The 25,633-nt window shown below is 31.8% G+C and overlaps 1 protein-coding gene across 1 annotated transcript in view; it reads left to right on the forward strand.

Annotated features, from left to right (window-relative positions):
- LOC111639101 overlaps nucleotides 1–24,362 on the forward strand; it is a 39,364-nt gene extending 15,002 nt beyond the window's left edge. Inside the window, exons 11-21 of the mRNA XM_023384880.1 lie at nucleotides 4,878–4,999; nucleotides 10,115–10,317; nucleotides 13,192–13,381; nucleotides 17,151–17,282; nucleotides 17,363–17,484; nucleotides 17,557–17,727; nucleotides 18,129–18,276; nucleotides 20,153–20,292; nucleotides 20,367–20,541; nucleotides 20,650–20,872; nucleotides 24,099–24,362. Of these exons, the coding sequence (XP_023240648.1) occupies nucleotides 4,878–4,999; nucleotides 10,115–10,317; nucleotides 13,192–13,381; nucleotides 17,151–17,282; nucleotides 17,363–17,484; nucleotides 17,557–17,727; nucleotides 18,129–18,276; nucleotides 20,153–20,292; nucleotides 20,367–20,541; nucleotides 20,650–20,872; nucleotides 24,099–24,234 (1,762 nt within the window). The 3' untranslated portion in view covers nucleotides 24,235–24,362. The remainder of the gene's footprint in view (nucleotides 1–4,877; nucleotides 5,000–10,114; nucleotides 10,318–13,191; nucleotides 13,382–17,150; nucleotides 17,283–17,362; nucleotides 17,485–17,556; nucleotides 17,728–18,128; nucleotides 18,277–20,152; nucleotides 20,293–20,366; nucleotides 20,542–20,649; nucleotides 20,873–24,098) is intronic.
- Nucleotides 24,363–25,633: the final 1,271 nt, after the last annotated feature.

Here is a 25,633-nt window from a genome sequence, read left to right on the forward strand (position 1 = left end):
TGTTTCTTTATACGTATTTTGAGTTTTTATTTAATTTGGGAGAACCAAGATTGGATTCGGGCCGTTGACAAATTCTAGAGAATTTACGTTGGAGATTATTCCCGGATATCTTGGCCCCTTCTCTCACAGCCTAGTTTTTCCTATTCGGATCACAACGGATACAGTAAGAAGACTCGCATAAGGAGACGGACAGACGTTCGTCTCTTTGATTCGAGTGAAACTTGGTGAGCATATAGCCCTAAACACGACTATTTCATTGTCCAAATAATAGGATCTACTTTGTTGTTGAAAAATGGGCTTCTTAATAAGTCTTTGGAAGATTATCTTCTTGTAACTGAGATAGTCGAGTGGATAAGACGCTAGGCGTAGGAAATGTGCCATGTAGGTTCGCGGCTTTGCACTTTTAGTATTTTTTTTACATGTAACAAATTATTTTATTATTTCACTATTATTATTACTATTATTATTTCTAACGTTTAAAGCTTATAATAAGAAATTAAACAATGTGACGCCATTTCCTGTTTAGCGAAACAAAGTCTCTGTAGATTTAACTTTTGTATGATATTAAATCAAATTTTTATTTCTTCGTATTTATTTTCAGATATTTTTGCTTTTGATTACGTACTATGACGACACAAGCGAATAAGCTGCAGTAGTTACTGCGAATGGACAAAAAAAAGACAAGTCTGATATGAAAATAGGGTAGCATAGTCGCAGCGTTTTTTTAATTGTTAATGTTGGAGGCAAATTCCTCATGCGCTCGTGTCTGTTACACTTTAAATATAACAATATAACCCTATCTGAATATTAATACGAAGTAAAAATTTTATTTAATGACATACAACAGTCAAATGTAGAGATTTCGTTTTTGCTAAATAGGCAATGACATCACGTTTTTAAATCTCATTTTAAGCTTTAAACATGAAGAATAACAATAGTAATAATAAGCTAATTTTGTTACACATAAAAAAAAACTAAAATTGCGAAGGCTCAAACCTACATCGATTGGTACTACTTATAATAATAAACCACACACACCTGATTTGTATTTGCCGAGTTATTTTCTTTATTCAAACGTTTTCGGCCAATTTGTATAGGCCATCTTCAGGCTTTAACGTTGTTCGTTCCAATGGAACCAATAGTTTGAAATTCATTTGAATTTGAACTTTTAACAACTTATGTGTATAAATAAATAGTTAAGAATAATATCAAAAACTTGTTGCAACTTAACAATAACATGAAAAACGTAAATTAAAATAAATATATGATAAAATGTAATCTAAAATCGCGTTTCAATTTAACAATGAAAGAACAAAAACAAAATACAAAACAAAAATTATAACAACTTTAACTGAGTTTGAACTACTAAATCCTAAAAACTCCAGATCATAAAATGTTTATGGATTATTAAAACCCGTAGTTTTTCAATTTTTTATATTTCCAAGCCGTTGGTAATGCTTTCGCATCTTTTGCATTTAGGCATCTGTCCCTCATCTTACTTTTGTAAATCTCTATTTTCTCTATTTCCATTGCGATGGAAGGTGAATGCCCTGTCCTATCAATCTTGGCTTCATCCCATTTGACTACTGATCCGTCTGACTGAGCCTTACTTGCTAATTTTTGTTTCGTTTTTTGTTTTTGTTTTTTCATTGTTAAATTGAAACGCGATTTTAGATTACATTTTATCATATATTTATTTTAATTTACGTTTTTCGTGTTATTGTTAAGTTGCAACAAGTTTTTGATATTATTCTTAACTATTTATTTATACACATAAGTTGTTAAAAGTTCAAATTCAAATGAATTTCGAACTATTGGTTCCATTGAACGAACCAACGTTAAAGCCTGAAGATGGCCTATACAAATTGGCCGAAAACGTTTGAATAAAGAAAATAACTCGGCAAATACAAACCAGGTGTGTTTGGTTTATTATTATAAATAGCTAGTATTACTGAGAAGGTAGATAGATAGATTGGTACTACGCCTAGCGTCGTATACACTCGGCATTTCAATTATGAGAATTGAACCTTCCAAAGAGTTATGAGCTAAATATTCAATGTTCAGAGACCCGTTCCTCGGAAACGCTTCAGAAGTGGGTCCTATTATTTGGATAAGGATCTGTTTGTGTTTAGGCTCACGTGCTCGCCAAGTTTCGTTCGAATCGGAGAGGCGACTGGCCGTCTCCATGTTAGTGCGGAGCAGATAAAAAGAATTTTAACAAAAAATGGAAATTAATTTTTTATTAAATAGTTATATCACGAAATAACCAACTCAATGTCATCAGCAAAACGAAATATATATGTATATATATTAGAGTGGTCCATGCTTAAATAGCAAAAAAAAAAATTTCAAGTGGAAGTCACGCCATCCCCTTGTTTTGTTACACCTACCATTCCTATTATGTGTTCAAAATTTCAACCCCTTATCTTTTATAAAAGGGGGTGCTCATCAACTTTGAAATATCTGAATTTTATGAAAAAATCCTTAAAAAGAACTATATTAAGTAAAAAACGTAAACTATGTATCAAAAGTAAATTTTTTTATTCAAATATAGTATTTAAACACACACAAAATGTTATAAACAAAGCAATACTTAAAATAATATTAATTACTGTTCTTTTTTTCTCAACCTAAAACTAAGTTCATTAGCACTTTTTTTGATGTTTCGGTAGAAACAATCTTTCTGTTCTGTTCAACGACGTAGAGTAAAAATTGTTTTTCTCTAGTGAGTATTGTATTGTAATCTTCAAATAGTTTTCCACCACTCTCCGCAGTGTCGTTAACTACACGCAAATTTCTTATGCAACTTTTGCTTTGAAGGTAATCAACATTGTCACCCCAAGTCTCGCGAGATAATTGCAAGAAAAAGTCCTTGATGGTAAAGCAACCACAAAATAATCATCTTGCTTATCTTCTAAAGTGCTATCGGCACTAGAAGTGCTACTGAAGCTGAAATCAAGTTCTAGTTCTTGACTTGACACTACCGAAGTTGAAGCATTACTTTTAGCGGCCTTTTCTCTTAATTCTTCAGCTCTTTGTTTTCGTTTTAAAGAACGTTCTTTGGTATTTCCCAGCCTCTTGTCAATTGATGTCTTACGCTCACCTCTTTGATCAATGAGAAACTCTCTGTCTTTTGCAATTTTGATTGAGTTCATGGTCTGTAAATGGGCAATATAAAAAAGTTTGTCTAGCTTTTCTGTAAACAAATGCTCTCTAGTTTTTTGCACTTTCAAATCTCTTGTTTTATTTTTCTTTAAAAGCAGCCATTTCTTATGAATTTTTATAAGTTTTTCAACGCAGTGATGTGGTTGTCTGGTCGGAATACCAGATTTGCTCCACACCTCTATGACTTATTGAATGAGCATATGCGCAGAATCTTTCACATTTTTTGATTCATTTAATGTGTGGTGATAACAAAATAGAACTTGCCGAAGATTAATGAACCTAATCATGGTAACGCGACAGTACATTGTATCATAGCTTTCTGTTTAGTTTTACCACAAACTTTAGTGTGGTGAAACGAACTATTTCAAACATTTAAATTCGAATAATAACTTTCGAAATTTAAATGTTCGAGAATCGACTTTGTATCAATAACATTCGAAAATTCGGTATATATTTGTTCATACAAAATTCGAAAAAATTTGTTTTTCGAGAAATTCAAAGTTCGGTCAAATGATTTTCGAAAATTAAAATTTTTACTTTCATTTCTCGGTAGTTTGGTATTCGATATATATTCTGTGAGATAAGCAGTGGGTCACTGGTTAATCCCCAAATGACCACTTACTCTGCAACAGGTTGATAAAACCCGATCTCGGGGTCTGTTGAATGGCTAGGAGGGCAAATCGAGTGGGGAATGCGTCGGTAAGTCGGCAGGCGTCCTTCAGAGAAAGGAGACAGGTTTAAAACTAAACAAGCATTTATTATATAACTAAGCAATACAAAAGGTTACAATAGGTTGGCTACATCTAAGAATAAATGCGGATAACATAAGTACGCTTATGGCGATTATACCATCTATCCTTTCTCTAAAGGGTTTACTCTAACGACTATTCCTATCTGCGTAGAGAGAGAGTTCGCTGGTTCAAAATAATTACTTCCAAGTACTATATGTGGCGACAACAATTCTTTATGTCAGAGTTGGGCTTGGCCGATGTCTTCTACCGATGTGGGAGACGTGAAATCACTATGACCCAATATAACCTCCGTGAGCGAACTCCCGAGCTTCCAGTGGTCTCCCTTTTTTATATCCTTGTCGCGAGAGAGCTGACACGTCATCGACTGTCGTTGACGATGACGGTGATGACTTCACAATTCCATCCGAAATAATATTGTCCAACAAATTATATATCGAATCTAATGTGGTTCTATGTTGGATCACTGGTCCAATTTAGTTCTGGTTACCTTCTCGAACACATCTTCCAACCCTTTTAAAACGACAATCATGAGAGTTTTCGTGTATATCTATTATTTTACTTTATGAGAAAACAACGATTATTTGTAAAGTGACAATTACGACAGCAATATATCTGTAGTCATAAGTTGTTCTCACAAACATCTAAAACTTAGATCGCAGACTGAAGTTGATCATGATCGCATAAAGAGCCGCCCTTTCTACTCTATTAATCTATTACCGCCATTTTGCTTTTACATACTCTCTGATGCAAAAACTTTGTATGAAAATGAGAAAGCTCACACGCAATTCGATGTTTTTTGCAATTACAGCGGTTCATCTGACGCGCAGATCCAATATATGGGTCTTTGTTTCATATTCAGAGTTAGATTACTTTATTAAATTTGAACAAATGAAAATTATATTAAATATTAATAAATATGTTTTGTATTGTGTTAATAATTAATTTTCTGTAATTTTACAGAGTAAAAGGAGTTCATGGGTTAAGAGTGGTCGACGCATCTATCATTCCCATACTCATAGGAGGTCACACAATGACAGTTACTATGATGATCGCCGACAAAGCTGCAGATATGATACTTCACCAATATCAAAAATAATTTAAATCGACAATTAGAAAGAGAAAATTTTACGTTTCTGTAATGAGTATCTGAAGCAAAATCAGTAATAATAATAAACTTCAATACAGCAATACGAATGATGCCGCATTTCTATATCGTATCATATAATTCGTATAATCTTACACAATACTTACACAATACTTACATAATACAAAATTACTCAAACACTTTAATACAAGATCTTGCAAAGTGAATGCTTCCATTTTAAATTACTGTAATTATGTTAATTATTATTTGAGAAGTGGGCAATTTATACTAATCGAACGAGTAACTGCCCGAGTTCACCTGCCATCTACATTTGAACGTGTTGTTACTACTACCTCTGGGAAGCGCCGTTAACGTAAAGTCGTTTTGTGTTCAGCGGCTCGCAAAGTCGGAATCACTTATCACTGTACATCATGAGTAAACTACAGGAGCTGAAGTATTTTGGCCACTGTGGGAAAAGTGACAACAGATATACTATACAGTAGTGAACCTAGGAAGACTTGAGTATCGGTTGGATATGTGTTGTGCGACACGAGATGTACACATTGAGAAATTGTAATGGGCAAGCTTGGACAGTTTTCCATGTTCTAATGCACATTACAACGTTCTCAGAAATAATTAACATAATAACAAAAATATAAAATTGTAGCATTATTTTTGGAACTCTCGTATTACATTCGTTACAACTACTTTCTATTTTCAACTGTCATTTTTCTTTTATGATTTTGACTTATGTAATTAATTACTCAGTCTGAAGTGAATTTTTACAGTGACTCCCGACGTAAACTTTCAATCGACGGCCTATGCCCCTATCAATATATTTTTATGAAAATAGATGCATATTGCTAAATAATTACTAGTTGATTGATTTGCGGGCTCCAGTTTGGGAAAAATGGTCTTGCACATTATTTACTTTTTTTCAGGAAAATGGAGTAAACATAGACGAACAAATAAGGAAAGAACAAATTTTGTTAATTAATTTAACCTATTAACGCATTGTTTCTACGTTAAATTTTTAAATTCAATTCATAAATAATACATTAATTAATTAATAGGTCAAATTAATTTTAAAANCCCCATATCTCCCACATCCTTATAGCTATCGAGACGCAACCACCCCTATGCACGAATGGAGACTTGGGCTACCACCACATACAAACACCATTCACGTGCGATGTGTAGTTTTTGCGGAAAAGTGAAATATAGGGACATACACGTCCATTTTTATATATATAATATAGATATAGATATAGATATAGATATAGATTATCCGAGAAGCGGGAAATTTACACTAATCGATCGAATAGCCGTCCGAGTTTCATTTGCCATCTACTATGTATATTCAAACGTGTTGTTATTACTACTCTTAGAAAGCGCCGTAAACGTAACGGCGTTTATGTTCAGCATCTCGCAAAGTCGGAATCACCCATTATTGTACAACATGAGTAAACTATAGGAGTAGGAGCTGAAGAATCTTGGCTACTGTGGAAAGAGTGACAACGGGTATGCTATAGCGAGCTTAGAAAGACTTTGAGTATCGGTTGAGTGTCGCACGACATGGACTCAATGTGTCCATGTCGTGCGACACATTGAGTCACATGTGAGACATTGAGACACGTGAGACACATTGAGGAACTGTAATGGGCAAGCTTGACAGCTTTCCATATTCTAATGTACCAGTACATTACGTTCTCCGATAATAATATTAAGTTCATAGTAATGAAGCGTATCAAGATCAAAAGGCTATAAAGATAAAATAATAAGATTCTCATACTTTCCCACGCTATGTGTATATAACTGCCTGATAATAACGAGCTTTTTTTAATCAAATCAATAGCTCACAGCAAGTATTTAAACCATAAAATGTTCTGAATACAGTTTTTTGTAATCAAATCTGCTTAACATAAATTTCGTAGAGATTATTTTAAATAAAACAAGGAACAGAAATAAATAAATTTGGTAAAAAATCAAATTATATTTTTAACTACACAAATGTTTCATTTAATGAAACAAGTAATAAAAATAAGTGTTTTTAAATCAATATTAATTAATACAGCTATTAGGAATTTAATGTACCTACGTTATGTATAACTATAATATTTAACAACTAGCAGATAGGTCCGACGTTGCTCAAGCAAAAAGTAACGATAGCGAAGATTTAGATTATTACGTTTTTAAGAAACAAGGATTACAACTAAAACTGCGTGATGACTAATTGTCAAAAAATTACATATAGTTATATTCAAGATCAATTAGTATACGCTGATGATTTTTTGAAGTATTCTCTACAGAAAAACCCAAGAACATAATTAATTCAGAGTTAGAATGTGAAAAGGATTAAAATTTCAAATAATCTTAACTTATATATCACAAATTGGAACTGCCAAGGCTTAATTCACAAAATAAAAACTCAAGATTTCTTTTAATTACTATATAATACTGATATCTTGGGTATAACTGAAACCTGGCTAGTCACACCAGTTAATGAAAATATAAAAAAATAGAATGGAATATACAATTATATCTTCTGACGCGCAGAAACCAATAGGACCTGGGAGACCGCATAGAGGACTTTGTCTAATAGTAAGAAAAAACATTGGTTCCGTAAAATTTATACAAAAAGCAATTAATTATATTCTAATCTTATTACAAACTGATAATACTGAAATGAAACATTTACACAAAAAGTTAATTATTACAATGTTGGTTTACGTTCAGCCTGACCAGATAGACTTACTAAATGAAATATTGAAAAATCTCGAAAAATGGAAAAATATCTCTCCATATGTATTATTATTTGGTGATTTTAACTCCAGAGACTATTCTTTGAACAATTTACTAAGAGACTGTGAAGGACTAAAGAAATATCATCCAAAATATGAAATTAAAGAATTAATATGTACGAAGCAAAATCAAGACTTTAGAACAAAATTAAACAACCTTACGTTAAATCAAATGTATAAAATTAATGGTTTTTTTAATCAAATCGCCAAAGAACTAAAAAAAATTGTCTTTTTACTGATTATGTTACTTAAAGTAAAATATTTAAAAGTTAAATAACGATAAAATTTACTATTAAACGGTTATTGTAATATTATTGATGATTTTAAAGATAATGTATATGAAATGATTGATAGATAACAAATGTATATTAATATAGGCTATCATTGAAAATTATTTGCATTAAGGCTTAGCCTTAATGCAAATAAAAATATTTGATTGATTGATTGATCGATCGATTGATTATTACGTTATAGTCAAACTTACCTGTTTTCAAAGAATGCAAGAATTAGGTCCTCCTGTTTCCAGACTAATTAGAGAATTTTTAGATGGGTTAAAAAATGTTCGATTTCCCGCAAAAACGAAAAAACTGCATCTGCGTCTGTAAATCTCGCCCGTCGCTTTCTCTTAACACTTCCATTGTTCACATTTCCCCACGGGGGAAGTGTTAACAACCTCACCCCCGCTGGTGGAATTTCGAAAAATCCCTTCTTAGTGTATATTCTCGTGACATACCCTATTAAAACGCAAGCAAAAACGCAAAAAACCGCATCTGCGCCTGTAAATCTTGCACGTCGCTTTCTCTTAACGCTTCCATTGTTACTTAACATTTCCATTGTTAACACTGCCATTGCTACTTAACACTTCCATTGTTGATGGAAGTGTTAAGTTTTAATCCGTCCCTCTCCCCCGGAGGAGAATTTCGAAAAATCCCTTCTTAGTGTGCGTTCTCGTGACGTACCCTGTGTACCAAATTTCAACTTTCAACTCCTAACCGTTTGGTCTCTGCCCTTATTATTATTATCTACCCATCTCGATTATATATAGTCTATAGATTAAAAAATATATAATGCCGAAAACGAAACTTATTTTATATATTAATCTAATTTTATTTTAATATGCTATTTAAATTACAAGATACTTAAAAATTATAAGGGCTGACTTTTAATTATTAAGAGAAAAATTACTTGTTTAAAAGATGAGAAATAGATAATAGAATGCATAATACTTTAAACTTTAATGTAGAGAACATTGTTATTTTTTGTCTCTCTCTCTCTGTGTGTAGATAATGTGACTGTCAATGGACAAGTCCATAGACAGTCACACACACACACACTAATTAGTCCCATGGACTAATAAAGTTTAAATTTGGCAGGAATACTGTTATACATCGCAAATTGATGCTCTTTCATTTTGATGACTATCACATTGCCGATTATAAGTCAAAGGAGATGTGTCACATCGTGAGTAAGGTCAGACTTTAATAAAAATTTTGATCGTTATCGGAATTTACAAATGAAAAGAAAACTCTCCCTGCGATAAAAAATAAGATACTTTTCTAACTTTCAGAAATGACAATTGAAAAAAGCCGAAATTCCTTTCTGCCTTCCATTTATACTTCGTTATTTACTATCAAATTTTTATTTTTATTTGTACTTCGAGGATTTTATATCTAAACATTGATTTTATATTAACATTTAACAAAGTTAAATTAACTGAATAATTGTTTTAATTCAACCACTTTCAAAAATTGCTTATAATTAAATTGAAACTTACTTTCCGTCATATTTACTCATTTAGTTATTTGAGATCAATGCCACGTTATCGAGATTTTTATCTAGATAACATGTTTTTGATTTGAAATACTTAATAGGTTTATTAACTTCAATCTACAATTAAAATAAATGAGTAATTTTATGTAGAAAATCATTAGCAAAACCTGACGAACAGGTTCACATCGTTACAGTGAATTAAAGTACTTTATGATTGCTTGTAAATTATTTTTCTAATCGCTCATAAAACATTCTGAGAAAATTGATACTATATTTTCAAACTTTCGATAAAATGATTTATATATTTTTAACAATTTTCTTGCTTTCTCTCTCTGTTGAAGCAACTCGTGTTGAAGAATACGATTATATCATAGGTAAGTAATTTTAATATTGCATTAAAATGTCATATATTATTTTATAAAAATTAATATTAATGCGTAATTTTCTGAATTATTTACTATACAAATCTAAAAGTAATAAATCATAAACTAAGTAATTATGTTATATTATTTATTAAGATTTTTCGTTTTTTATTTTACAAGTCGGATCTGGTGCTGCGGGATCGGTTTTGGCTAATAGATTGTCCGAAGATGTTTGGAATAAAGTACTTCTGCTGGAAGCTGGAGAAGAACCAGCCCTAGCAAACGACATAATTTCACTCGGTTTGAGCGAGATTAATTCTAAATACGATTGGAATTTTACTTCGATACCAAGTGAAAAAGTTGGTTGGGCTCTGAAGAACAGGGTAGGAGTATTTTCAATTATGTATTTTTACAAAGTCTTACAATTATTTTAATTTAATTTAAAATTACAGCGCATTATAAGCCTAACGTATTTTTACTTTCTTTAATATTTGTTTGTTGAAATACCTTAAACAAATAACAGAAAATGCTGCTCATTTGGTTCTTCGTTATAGATTTCATTTAAGAAACCTGTGTATAGAACTTATTTTCTATAAATTATTAAGACAACTACTAACAAGTAAAATTTTATATTTACGCGCAGATCAGTGAATATAGTTTTCTAAGTTATAATAAAAATATAAAAAAATGATTTAAAAGTACAAGCGTGAAGGAAATTGAATACATTCAAGCTTGTTTCAAAAACTATAATAGATATATATTTCATATTAAAATTTCATTAGTCGAGATGTAGAACTAGAAATGCTCCAAAATTCGTATCAGTATCGGTGAAAAATATCTCAAAAAACAAAAAGATATTGATATTAATATTCATATTTTAAAATTTAAATTATATCATAAATTACATTGTATGTATTAAAATAAGATTCAATGTAATTCGTAAAATATTCAATTAATTTACGTGTAAATTATTATACATAATTACACCAGTTTCATTTTGCCTGTTTAAAAATTTTTTATGATCGTTTGTTTAACTCAAGAATTACGGAAAATCTACACTGCTCTCTCTCACTGTCACGAAACAGTGTAAAAGTGGATAGATATTCGTGGCAAAACTGCAATTGGATATACGTTGTATTTGTTCGTTTTCTACGCACTATTTGTTGCAACAGTGATTTTTTATTATATAATTTCAATTTCATACAATTTTTATTTTATAAAAGGGATTTAAATATCGTTTAATTAATCTAAACATTGTAGAAGATGATTCAATCGATCATAGCGACGCATAATAGGAATCTTTCATCAGTAACGATTATTTATTTCATTTTATTACAGAAAAAATGTATACAAAACTTTTGTTTAATACAGTAAAACGTCGAAAACTCGGAATACTTGAGGTCGGTTCCGTCTAGATTTTTAATTTGAATGAAAGTTTTGTTATTGTTTATTCATCGTCTCTTTAACTGTGATTCGTAAAATTACTCTATCTACTTGCTACTTTATTTTTATTCCAAAATTTATGAGAAAAGTTTTTTTGCAAGACTTCAGATCACAATTGATTAAAAAAAATACAAGCAAAAAATTTATTCTTGAATTTCCGAAAAATGCTAAAGACTCGGTGACCCAATTATCTCATAATTGTGTAGAGTTTCGTGTGATAATGTCTATGAATAAATTACAAATTAGCATAAATTAACTATTGCAATCAAAGTGTGCCAAATTTGATACTTAAGGAAAAAAGTGGACATTTTTCAAATGTTTTATCGTGATTTCTGACATGATATATTTCCATTAACATTTCGGTGATTTTCTTTGATAATGGCATCAGTAAAAAAAATAATGTTAATTTTAGAAGGAAAACATAAAATTCTAAATTATTAAAAGTTCAATTCGAGTTGATAACACTTGTCTGATCTTTGTTAAGAATCCAATGGAGGTAGAAATATGCTATTTAAAGCACAGCGTAACCAGAGCCGTATTATATCACCTTAATATTAACACCGCTGAATAACAAAAATTTTATGCTCGTGGAATAATAAATAATTTTATTAAAATCCAATGCTTAACTCCAAACACTTAAATAAATCTTTACGATAATGCAATTCAAACGCTTATACGTTTTTAGATAAGTGTTTTTTTAATGCAACAGTATATATTTGACAATAAAGGTAGCTTTTTACCTTTATCCCGTCATAAAAAGTGAAATTAAAAAAAAGAAAAAATTCATTTAATCAATAACATTAAGAAAACCCGACAAACTTCACTCGACCAGCTCTTTGGCTCCACTCGGTCACTATTGGACACATTTCGATTTTTTCTAAGTTTTTGTAATAACCATGTTAAATATTTGTTTTTTGAAACCGTGTCCTGTTTTATAATTCTGGCATAGTAGACACTAGTATTGTGTTTTATTCCAACGACGCATGGCAAGTTTTCCGTCAAATTCCTTTATTAGTTGAGTCTACTCAACTAATTTCTTTAATCAAATTCCTTTATTAGTTGAGTAGACTCAACTAATAAAGGAATTTGACGGAAAACTTGCCATGTGTCTTTGGAATAAAACACAATACTAGTGTCTACTACGCCAGAACATGTTGAAGATCTTAGGAGGAATGAATTTCAACAGGTCCGTCATATCTTTTTTCTTTTCTCTCTCACAATTCTGACTGTAGGATATAACAAAGAGCGGTCTATCCTGTTACAAACTTTTTAATATTAATTAGCTGCATCGAAGTCATACTTGAATCTTATGGCGTAAAGCTTTGACTTTTCTAATTGTATCCAATGCATTTTAAGCATTTTATTGGTAAACCTATAACTGTTATTTTTTGACGCCTCACAACTACTCTGAGATGATAAACAATGCATAATAATGACTTTTACTCTGTAATCAACTTTTTTTGGTTGTGAATTCAATGTTAATAATTATTTTATTTTTATTTTCACTTGTCAAATCGATTAATTCTCTCAGTTATGCGAAAAATGTAAAATTATTCTAAGCATATACTATTTTATGTATTTTATATGTCGTTAGATAAAAGCTACGCCTGTAATAATACATTCTATAATGCTTACACTAATTTAAATTTTAAAAATTCTTAAAAAGAATGTACAATTTTCTTTTGCCAGTTTTTTTTCGCTTGATAAAGTTAATCGATTTGGCAAACGAGAGACTCATATATAAATAATTTTAAATTTTAATTAAGAAAATGTTATTAACGGTAAATGTGTGTTTATATTCAAAATATATTTAGGAATTTGTAGCAACAGCTGGTAAAGTTTTAGGAGGAACAGCAATGTTAACCACAGGTGTTTACGCTCGAGGGAATAAATACGATTATGACAATTGGGCTCTACATGGTGCAGTCGGATGGGACTGGAGAAATGTATTTCCTTATTTCTTGAAAATGGAAGATAACCGAGACGAATCGTTCGTACGTAACGGTGAGTGTTGTCCTCAATTAGAAACATGTTTTAAATGTTTAATTTTTTCAATTATAAATATCTAGCAAGATCGAAAAATAGTGAAAAATCGAAATATATAATATTTTCATAATATAAGCCAAAAGCGAAAAGAATTTATAACTATAAATTCTTCCGAAAGTGGAGATCGAATTGAGATATGGGTAACGTAATTGGCAACGCATCTGCCCGGAATGCGAGAGTTGAGGGTTTGAGTTCCGTTCCGGGCCGATTCTTTTCTTCCAGAAAATTCTGAATTAAATTATTTATTAAAATTAGCACGAAATGGAAAAACCTCTAATTAAATTATGTTACTTCAAATTATTAAATTAGTTTATTTTTAGCCAGAAAATAATCCGCCTGGTCGTTTGGCTTATATTATTATAGGCTAAATATTTTTTGAGTCTGCGTTGTTATATTAATGTTTTTGTAGTTATCTTAATCTTGTTTCGAAAATTCGTAATATTTGAGTTCAGTCATGGTGTTGAGTAATTAAATACATTGATCGTATGCCATTGATGACGTTTATTATACGGTTTTTCTCAAAAGTCATGGTGGAGTTTCGAAAGATTATTATGATCGAATAACATACGATAGAATCGTGAAATATGGCCACAAATAAAAGACAAACACCAAATTTTTTATCTCGATGTAACTTCCTATCATGATGACGAAATCACACAACATTACCAATGCTCAAGGGAAAATGAGGTGTCTTTGTAGCTAGCAAAATTTGATTATACCTAATCTGAAATTTGATTATACCTGCAATCTGAATACCTAATGTGTCTCACGAAAAACTGCCACATAAAAACATTCGTCATTGAGGTAGATTGCCGAAAGAAGGTGGGCGTGCAGAACGTGCACCACACATGGGCACCGTCGTCAAGGGAGACAACTGACATTTCTAATTGAGTTCCTATTTTGAATTACAAAAGGACAAAAATTGAACAAAACATTACGTTAAAAAAGTAAAATTGCGAGCTCCTATGATCCGCGTGATAATGTTTGCATCATAATATTTGTGTGGCTTTATAGTATTACTTAATCACTACAAAATGACTCTCGTTGCGAGTTTCTCCTCCGGAGAGGTATAAACGTGTTTGTACGAACTAGTATATAACAACGTTGCCAGACAATATACGAGACAATGTTATTAATACTAAAAGAAACGTGATTTTATTTTCCTTCAGATATTAAGACTGGAATGCATTGGTGCGTTTGTTATAAAATAATAATAATAATAATAAATTCAAAGCATACAATTCAAAAGTAATTTTATAAAAACTAAAACTTACAGACAGGCCCAAGATATCTAACTGGTGACGTTGACTAAAAGAAATGGGACAAAAAGCGATCGGGAAGACCATTAATTAATGACGAGTCAGATGAAGGCATTCGAAATTTTATCTGCAGTTTATAGAATTCAATGCGTAAATGTGATCAACAATTAGGACTTCAAAAAATAACTGCTTAAAGTTCTGAAAAGTCTACGTTTCACTGCTTATAAATTTCAGTTCTTATGCAATCCTCCGAAGACCTGATTTGAGAAAACGCCTGTAGTTGTTACAAACTTTACAAGTTACAAATTACAAACAAAATACCCTTAATAACAAGTTTGTAAAAACTTATAAGCTACTAGTTTTTTACTATCTACTTGTCGCAAGCAATTTTGATTGCATAAGATTACTTATTACGAGTAACAAGTGCAAGTACTTACTACAAGTTACAAGGTATAAGACATAATTGTAACTTGAAATTTTTATGTAACAGACAAGATATACTTTTGCAGTGGATATTCTCAATGAAATAGACAACGATAAGCAGTTTTTATATTGTGTAATCTTCGGTAATGAAATAGGCTTTCGTGTTTCCGGACATGTTCATTGGCACAACGTAAGAATGTGTGTTAACGAATGACCCAACGGTTTCGTTGAATATGAGGATAATAGCTCTAAAATGAAGTTTAGATATGCTATTGCCAGAGATTACGTGATTGGCCCAATTTTATTTTCGGAATAAACTGTGACATTACTTAATTATCTTGACTTATTAATATTAAAATTGTTTGCAGCATCCCCAATTTATGACAATGCACGCTTTCAGCGAGATGATACTTCTCCTCCAAACTATGACAAGATTTTTACAAAATATCTTGAGACATTTCTATGGTTCTGGACAGGAATGGGCGGATGGAAGCCACGGTCCTCATACTCTCCAAATCTGATCTCTGCATTTTTATTCCTGATGGTATTGTGAGGCAAACTATTAATAGTCTTTGTATTCGCAACATTCAACATATGAAACAGTGAATTACGAAAGTTATTCAATCTGTCACTGCTGATCAGTGGCGTACCGTACTGGGGGCGGCAGAGACGGCACTTTATAGGGGGAAAATTACCTTTTGGGGCGGCAAAATTTCACAATAAATAATAATAATATCTTGTAAAAATTTGAACCATCCTAATCTATATTTGCGGCGCGCCTACGATAGTGCTATCGTCCGGACAGTCCGGGAATCGGCTCGCCGTCCGGGTGAACTAGTAATTTTTTCATCCGAGGAATTCCTGCGAAACCTGTTGACGTATTTATTCTTGTATGATTCATTCGCGTTCATATACACCACTAATATCCAATAGAGCTATTATAAACAGGTCGCTGCACTAGCACGGAATTTTTCATTGCTTGTTCTGTGACAAGACTAAATTTTAGTCTTTTAAATTGAAATACCTAAATACGGGGGGGCGAAATTTTCCTCCACCCCGGGCGGCTGACACCCACGGTACGCCACTGCTGCTGATGTTCTTGGTTGAGTGTGGTAGAAAGTGGAATATTGCTTACATGTTCGCGGACCCATCATTGGAGCCCACATAGACTTCAGTAAACATACGGAGAAAACTATTTGATTTTTTATTTAATTCATGCTTATTATGCAATGAGCAACACTACACAAGAACGATCTGCCAAAGTAAGATATATTTTAACAAGCTCTTTCTTTAACAATCGACCGTTATTCACATGGAGAAACCCCATGTAAAGCATGCTACCAGACTATTGTTTACGCACGGATCACCATTCAGTGGCTTTAGCTACTTGGTCACTGGTGGACATTTCTTGGAAAAGATTCTTGTATTATGTCTTAATTTTAGTTTTAATGGAATAATAGCAGAACTGATACAAAGTACAGTATAAAGCATAAGATATAATTATAAATAAAGACGGTTGGATGACCAAGACAACCGCACTGGGGACGTGTGATCGAATCCAGGCGGTTGTAAAGCCCCAGAAATTTTTGCCCAGATATGTCGAGCCCTGACTTTCTCCTTGTAGGCCTGAACGAAACACGATGGGATTCAAAGAAGGCCTTCTTAGTGCCCACAATGCGAATAGATACACAGAAAATGCTATCATTTATTGTAAGTGATAGAATTTAACTTTTTTACTAAATAAAACATTTCTTTTATTGATAATATATTATTAAATTAGTTTTATCTATTTCTTTTTAAATAAGTTAAGATCCGCAACCAAAATAAGTTATAACTAAATTCTTATACTTAATTTTCAAGCAATTCTTCACGAAACAATGTCAATCTTCTAGTGTAATCAAATTACAAATTTCTTAAAGTGTTAAAGTGATTTATCAATAGTAAAATCAATGTAAAAAATACATGATTTAAAATATTTATTTAAAATAATAATATGAAAAGTTTATAATAAACTACTCAATAATTCATTTCATATAAACCTCTAGGATATCACGGGGTTGGCGGAGAATTAATTGTTCAGACTCCAGAATTTCTTTCTCCTGCAGTCAAAGCATACATAGAAGCTGCTAAAAGTATTGGTTATCCTCTCGGAGATTATAACGGGAAAAGTCAAACGGGTATAGCATCTAATAAACTTTGTGAATTCTATAAAATTGACAATTCATCTCCAAATTAACAACAAATTATTTTTTTCCAGTGTTTATGCCCAATCAAGGAACAGTTAATAAAGGAAGACGATGGACTTCGTTACGAGCTTTTATTGATCCAATAATTGGAAGGAGAAACTTTCGTTTAATTACATCAGCTTTCGTAACCAAGGTAAGTTTAAAAACAGTCTGGCCATAGAGTTTAATATTTAAAAAATAATAAAGAACTTGGTGTGTATTGTAGATTTTAATTAATGAGCATAATCAAGCATATGGCGTTTTGTTCGACCACAAAGGTCATCAGTTAACAGCATTAGCGAAGAAAGAAGTGATTATAAGTGCAGGAACATTCAATTCTCCCAAGCTTCTAATGCTCTCAGGGATTGGTCCGAAAGAAGAGCTACAAAAATTACACGCAAGTCGTATTATACGTTATAAATATAAGAATACAATTAAGTTTATAAAATCAAGTTGAAGCGAATATGAATAATTTAATAATTAGTGTATTAGAAAAAAATTTTAATTTACTAATTTCTGTATTGACTATTGTATTACTATTTGATGTAAGATTTAACATAATTTCTCGTTTATGTTTTTTTTTGCAATTTAAATTGCTAAACAATATTAACTTACACAAAGACTTTTATTTATCGAAAACGTGAGTTGTGTTCAATGTTCTTGTTGAATATTTTAAAACTAAAATTAAGTCAGAAGAGTTTTAATCATTGAATAAATACGCAAAAAATATTTAGAATCTTAAAACTCATCCATTATAAAATTTAAAATATTTATTATAAATGTTTAAATTCTTTATAGATTCCATTAGTAGCGGATCTTCCCGTTGGGCAAAACTTACACGACCATGCCTCTACTCGAAGTTTGCAGTTTCTAATAGACTCTTACACATTCGCTGATCATAGAATTACCAAAGAAGATTACAACGAAATTTTGGTTAATGGAACAGGTAGTGTTTTTCGCAATAATTTCGTAAATTTGATATATTTAATGTTTTACGTCAAAATTGTCAATATACCGAAAAAATGTTAAGATAGATTTTTCCTAAGGACTAGCGTACACGGAGTATACAGATTATTTTGGTTTTGCCTATTATTGGACGAATCTGCAATGGAAATTGAGATAACACGAATAATATTCTGTCTTGAATGATTTTATCCAATTAAACAAAAATTCGAAAATATGAAAAGAAAGTCGCACATAAAAGAAATATTTTAAAATATATGTTGGTAATATTTTAAATAGAACTCTGTCCAGAGAAAAACGATTGGAAGAAATAAAGGATGTTTTGACAGGTTCATGTTGGCTAAGTTGGAAAAAATTAAATGCAAAACACTCACTGGAGTTATGCAAGCACCGATAAAATATATATCTTTTCCATATATATGTAATATTTTTGAAAAAATAAAGAATATAATAAGAGAATTTATGATATAATTAGTTCCAATGTTTAAAAATAATATTTTTCAATATTTATTGAGTCCTCAAGTAAAATGTCTGGACTTATTAAATACTACTTTTTAATTGAAGTTGTAAAGAGCTGATAATACATGTGGGTGAACTGGCAGAGTATTAAAAATAAGGATTTCAGAGCATATTAGATCAATTGTGAAAAAATCAGAGTCATCAGTAGTTAGTGGACAATATAATAGTAATAGATGTGAGACAGTTTTAGATATCTTGAGAATATTACGTAAGGAAGAACTCAATGTAAAAGAAAGTTATTTGAGCATATTGAAATTAAAAAATGCGTGGAGATAAAAGAATAAATGAAAATGAGAGATTAAGAATACTGTATATCAATCCTAGATTTTAATAAAAACCGAGAGAGGGTCTAGGGCAAGATAGCAAGATACAGAGATAGGATATCCAGTTTCGCTTCTGAAACTGGAACTATTTTAACTGATCCGGGTGTGGTAATGTTAGGTTAGACGGTTCCGTTGGAACAGTTGGACTAAATGGTTCTTTAGAACCATTATCTTGTTCTGTCGGAATTGCTATTGAAATAGACAGTTCGTCGGTATTATACTTAATATACATATATAAGCTGCTCAGGAAAACATAATAGTAAGCTCCATCATCAAGCATTGCGATCGCCATCGCCCAATGGCGTTTACGATTTTATTACTCCGAGCAACTCATATAGATAGATACATAATAGAATGTCTTTCGTTAGCTTTTCGTTCATCTGCTCCAAATTTTTCACATTTACACTCTGGGACTCTGAGGAAACTATAGACTACTATGAAATCTGGACGCCCAATCATCTCTTCGTTATACCTCCCTGACACCGTTAAAAACTTGACAATAATATGCTAAAATCTTAAGCATGCTTTGAATTCTTATAATAACCTCCTGAAAGAAATGGGTTTCGTTTACATGTTGCTATCGAAAGAATATATAAAGAATCTGGAGTTTTGTGTTTGACTCAATTTGTAAAAGTTTGTAATGTATGAATTTCAGTTATCCAAGTTAAATATAAAAGTACATCATTTTTGTTGATGAAAGATCAGTTACGTAATAATTCATCTTGAAATGCAGGCACAAAGAATATATCGAAAAAATGCATAAGATTGCTGAAAACAAGATTAAAAAATTTTTCTCAAATGAAAAAGTTCACTATTTAATAAAAGAAATAACAGAGTAAAGACCAAATTTATTTTAAATGAGAATTTTTCTTACTATAATTTTTATTGTTTTTAATTTTAAATTTATAGGCACTAAATCTGCTTTATCTCGTTTTTATGAGCGAACTCTGATTCATGTATAATACGGTAATCATTTTACTTATATTAATAGTGTTGTGACTAATTTATTTTCTGCAGGACCATTATCGACACTTGCAGAAATAGAAGTGGCCGGATTCGTTAACACCAAGTTTAACAAATATCCAGATTGGCCGGACATGCATATAATGTGGCTCACTAATAGAGTTGAAAAAGAGTTATCAAATGCAATTGATAAAGTAATTTTAGTCTTTGTTTCTCTAAATATTTATTCAAGATATAACTTTTCGAGCTAATAACTGATATTTTTTAGTTACAAAGTATGTTTGATCAGTACAAGGACCATGATATCATCACTTGTTTTCCAACTGTTATTCATCCACGAAGTCGAGGAAGTGTAACGTTAAAATCAACTAATCCTTATGTGGAGCCAGTAATCGACTTGAATATTCTTTCTCATTCTGACGATGTGAAAATTTTAGTTGAAGGTAGTTAATTATTTAATTAGTATTGGAATTACAAGTATACTGTAGTTTTATAGAAAGACATTAAACGTATTTATGATAATAGTAAAATTAACGCATTTATTATTATAGGTATGAAATATTGTTTAACGTTGGCCTCTACAAAACCAATGAAAAAATTAGGAGTTCGACCACTGCCTTACGTTATGCCTGGATGCGAAAAATATAAACACTTCAGTGATGAATATCTTACTTGCATGGCTTTAGCATTTCCTTTCTCTGTACAATACTTCTCTGGAACCTGTAAAATGGGCGATCCCAATGATCCCACTACAGTTGTGGATGCAAGTTTAAAGTAAGTATATTTTGCAATTGTGAAACTTTTGGTTTTTAAGTCAAATATCTTCAAGCCAAATCAAATTCAATTAAAGAGTCAACGGCTAATTTTCGTTAATGCTAATTATGATTACTATGTTGTATATTAATATGTTATAAAAATTAATGAAATGTGCATAATTTCGTATTTATATTAACATCTACTGCTTTTTCATTAGAAATTTCTTAATTATAATGATTTGAAAATGACAGCTGGAGCGGTTAAGGCGTAATCTACTTCTTTGGGAGAACCAAGATCAGACAAATCGTAGAAAATTATGGGATATAGTTACTGGATATGTTGACAATCTCCCTCATATCCTAGTTTTTCCCATTCGGATAATGTCTGAATCTACAATAAATATAGAAAGATTCTCAATGCGGAAAGGGAGAAAAGAATTTTATCAAAAAATGGAAATTAATTTCTCATTAAATAGTTACACCACGAAATAGCCAACTCAATATCATCAGCAAAAAGCATAGGATGTAGCCTCTACATATATGCAAGATACCATTTAAACCAAATCCAAAAAGATATTTATTTGTTTAGGCAACGCAACACTTAGGCGATCTGCCTAGGGGAGATCTTTTTAAGGGAAACTGGCCCCTACTTAGGCGTTACAGACGTGAAGAAAACCTGGAAAACTTCACGTGCCCAGCCCGTTCGAGCCAGGCGCGAACTCACAGTGTTCAGGGTAAGAAGACCGCTTGGCCACTGGTGGGCAATAAAGTTATTTCCATCATAGGTTAGGTTGTGAATTGCATCTGCACTAATACACAAGATATTATGTCACTATAACATGCACCAATTTCTTTGCTATCTGAAACTAACATAACATGCAGAGGATGCAGCACAGTGATTTTTCATAATGTTAAATTTGCATCATAACAAATCACAACTTCAGCTCATTTACGGACTGACGAGACACTGTTTTCTTGGCATGGAGTGTATACTATGTTTTCGTAATCAGCGCAATAGAACATATTTATGCGATGCTCCTATTTTGCTCAAAATTGATGAACCTAATCATGGTAACGCATACAGTACAGTACAGTGAAAACTGCTTAGGCGATCACCTGCATTCGACGGGCACCTGTCAAAACGGGCAAAAATTTCTGGCACGGAATAGTTTATCCATAGAGTCTTCGTATAAGTTACCTGTATTAAACGACCACCTGTGTAACGCGACCGCGGGCATCGATTTTTAGTCCGAAACAACATACAACACCTGTAATAAGCGACCACTTTCGCGAATGTATCTGGTCTAAACTATTGTAAGAACCCATCTCAACAACGTTTCCCTTCCAGCTATAACAAATTAGTCTAAACTCTCGTTCGAACTCATCCCGGGCACTTCTCCCACCCTTGAAATTAGGTGCAGGTGTTAATAAATTAGTCTAACAACAAAGGAAATTCATTTCAGTTTGTTGGAAAATGTCCGAAATGCAAAGTGCTGTCGTTAGAAGATCGTATTAAAGTTATCACAACAGCAATTAGCGGCGAAGTTTAACTGTGGGAAAACAAAATTTATTTTACCCTAGACCTACAGTATTTTCCTTGGGGGTGTAAAATATTGTACACGATACAATTAATCGGCTGATCTCATCGTTTGATAAAATCTATTTTTATTTATTTATTTTGAAGCTCATATACAGTACACGTGCGATAAATAGTTTCTGTATCAACCTACCTTATTTCCACGATATTTTTAGAAAAATAATATCCAAGTAATTTTCGCAGGCAAAATATTCAAAAAACAATAAACGCATTAATGCAAAAATCAGTTTTACTTCCTTTTTCGATTCCGCGATTGTAATGAAATCGTATAATGAGAAAAAATAATAAAATCGTTTTATTATTAATTAATAATTTTTCTTATTGTACTTAATTAATTAAGAAAATATTAAATATTAAAAAATACAGTATTTTTAAAGTTAAAATAAGATTAAACTAACGAAAACCAAAAGCAAAGTGATGGAGAGATAGGACGCGCTTGTATATTGATGACTTAATAAACGTAACTGAGGAGAGAACGAAAAGAACCGAGTCGAATTAATTAAGTGGGGAAAAAAGAAAGTGTGCATTATAATCGAGAAAATGCGAGTATTGTATTAATCTTTAAAATAAAATACAATACCAATATAGCCCTATCGTTAAAAAAATTCGCTTATTTTTGCTCACCTCGAGTTTTGCTTAGTAGAAATGGCTAAAAAATGCGCAAAATACGTACGTAAATACGTTATTACAGGACCACCTGTATTGGACGACCACCTGTCTAAAAGACCACTTTTTGAAGGAACCGTGGGTGGTCGCCATAGACAGGTTTTACTGTACATTGTATCGTACCTTCTTGTTCCGTTTCACCACACACTTTAGTGTGCGGTGAAACGGAAACTCTATGATACAGTTTTGAACAGGACTCTATGATACAATTTTGAAGTATTTACAGCAAGTATTGTTCATACTGAAATAAGTCAAAAATTTAAATTGGATTAATAACTTTCGAAATTTAACTCTTCCGAAATCCATTTTTCGAGAACTTCAAAATTCGACCAGATGAATTTTCGAAAATTAAATTATGCACTTTTATACTTCGGTATTTTGTTATTCAATATACAGTATATTCCACTGAAAATAATGTTATCTAACGAAATATACAGTATATATATCGAATCAAATGTTGCTCTATATTCGATCACCTGTATAATTTAGGAGTGATCATCATCTTAAACGTATCTCTCAACCCTTCTAAAACGACAATCACGAAAGTTTTTATGTATGCCTATTATCTTAATATACGAGAGAACAACGATTATTTGTACAGTGACACTTACGACAGCAATATACCTGTAGTCATAAGCTGTTAGCACAAACATCTAAAACTTTTATTGCAGACTCAAGTTGATCACGATTGCATAAAGGGCCGCTCCTTCTAATCTATTGCCGCCATTTTCCTTTTATGTACTCTCGAATGCACAAACTTCAAGTTGAAACTTATAGATCACATTTGCAGTTTGTACTTTTCCCGCAATTACAGCGGTCAAATTTATGCGCAGATCCAATATAGATGCCTTCCTCTTATTTATTATTGTGTTAGATTATTATATTGAATTTGAACAAGATTAATTTACTGTGATAAATGTATATTAAACATTAACAATATCTTTTGTGTTATGTTAATATTTTATTTTCTGTAATTTTACAGAGTAAAAGGCGTTCACAGGTTAAGAGTGGTCGATGCATCTATCATTCCAATAATCATAGGAGGTCACACAATGTCGGTTACTATGATGATCGCCGATAAAGCTGCAGATATGATACTTCATCAGTTTGAAAAATAATTTATGCAACTTTTTATAACAGCTAATTAATTGAAACTGATTTCAAAGTTGTTAATAATTAATTTTTAATTAATTTTTGATATAAATAACAATTAGCTTTCAATTTTAACTTAATTTCTAAAGTGAATTTAAACGCCATATTTGGAGAAAGATGAATTAGATGTGGAGGATCAATTTCATGGCCACCCGACAACGATTGATTATTTTCTATGGCGGTTCATACGGGACTGTCCATAAATTACATCCACATTTTTCTTGAAATTTTTACTCCTCATCCTCGTCTTATTCCAGTTTGTCCAAGTTTTCGTAACCCCCGCACCTCTTTGGACGTTCGAAAAAACTTGAGCTCCCCTTATCATTTTATGAATAAAAGATACCATAAATAGAAATGAAACATACAACAAATTTTGAAATAAATACAATAAAATGTATAAACTGTGTAAAATGTAATGAAATAAACGGACGTCCACTGAAGTTCAATCTCTTCCTTGTCCGACTTTTTCCGACTTGTCTTAACCTCCTCCCTTCCTTCCAGTGTGGACATCATTTATAGACAATCCCTAAAGGATCAAGTTTTTGCTTCAGCAATCGACCATGATATGAAGCAAAGAGTGAAGGATGCATGTGTTTAAGTAACACCAAAAATGTAGTAGTCTATTCGGCAAAACTTTGTTACTCGATTACTGAAAATTTTATATGAAAATGTTTGAACATTTGTCAAATAGCTGAAAAAATAAAGGAAAAGGAATTAATTAGCTCAGAGAATTTACTGAGTGTTTGTTGCAATTATTTTCGAAGTTCGTTATATGATGGTAAACAAATTACCAATTTTCTTTGAAATTTGCTGGAGCGCAATACACACTACATAGGAGAATTATGTGGTATTAACTGAAAGAATATTTACTAGAATATGATATACAGATGATTTCATATCAACTCTTAAATCTCGTTGTATATGTACTGGTTTATACATGAACTGCTACAATTTGTAAACCGCGTTATGTGGAAACCATGTTGTACAGTATAAGTAATGCGTTATACGAGAGTCCGGTATGGAATTGTAGTAAGTAACGTTGAGAACAGATGGCAATTTTGTGCAATGCCGCTCGGCCTTTTACCCAAGCGGTTATCGCCGCTCGGAGACATGAAACTTTCAGACTTATAAGCTAAACACTAAATTTTCAGAGACCCGTTTTCGAGAAACGCTTGAGAAGTGGATCCTGTTATTTGGACAAGGAGCTGTTTGTGTTTAAGACTACTTGCTCACCAGGTCTCATTTGAATCGGAGATCCGAATGTCTGATCTTCTCCTTATAAGTGACAGCTTAACATGTTACTTTTGCTTTCCATATGCCAATTAAGGCTACCAGCATCTGCATTAATTAGTAATTAAAACTGAT

This window comes from Centruroides sculpturatus, unplaced genomic scaffold, assembly GCF_000671375.1.
Source record: "Centruroides sculpturatus isolate CEXI.00-Female unplaced genomic scaffold, Cexi_2.0 scaffold1071, whole genome shotgun sequence".
NCBI lineage: Eukaryota > Metazoa > Arthropoda > Arachnida > Scorpiones > Buthidae > Centruroides > Centruroides sculpturatus.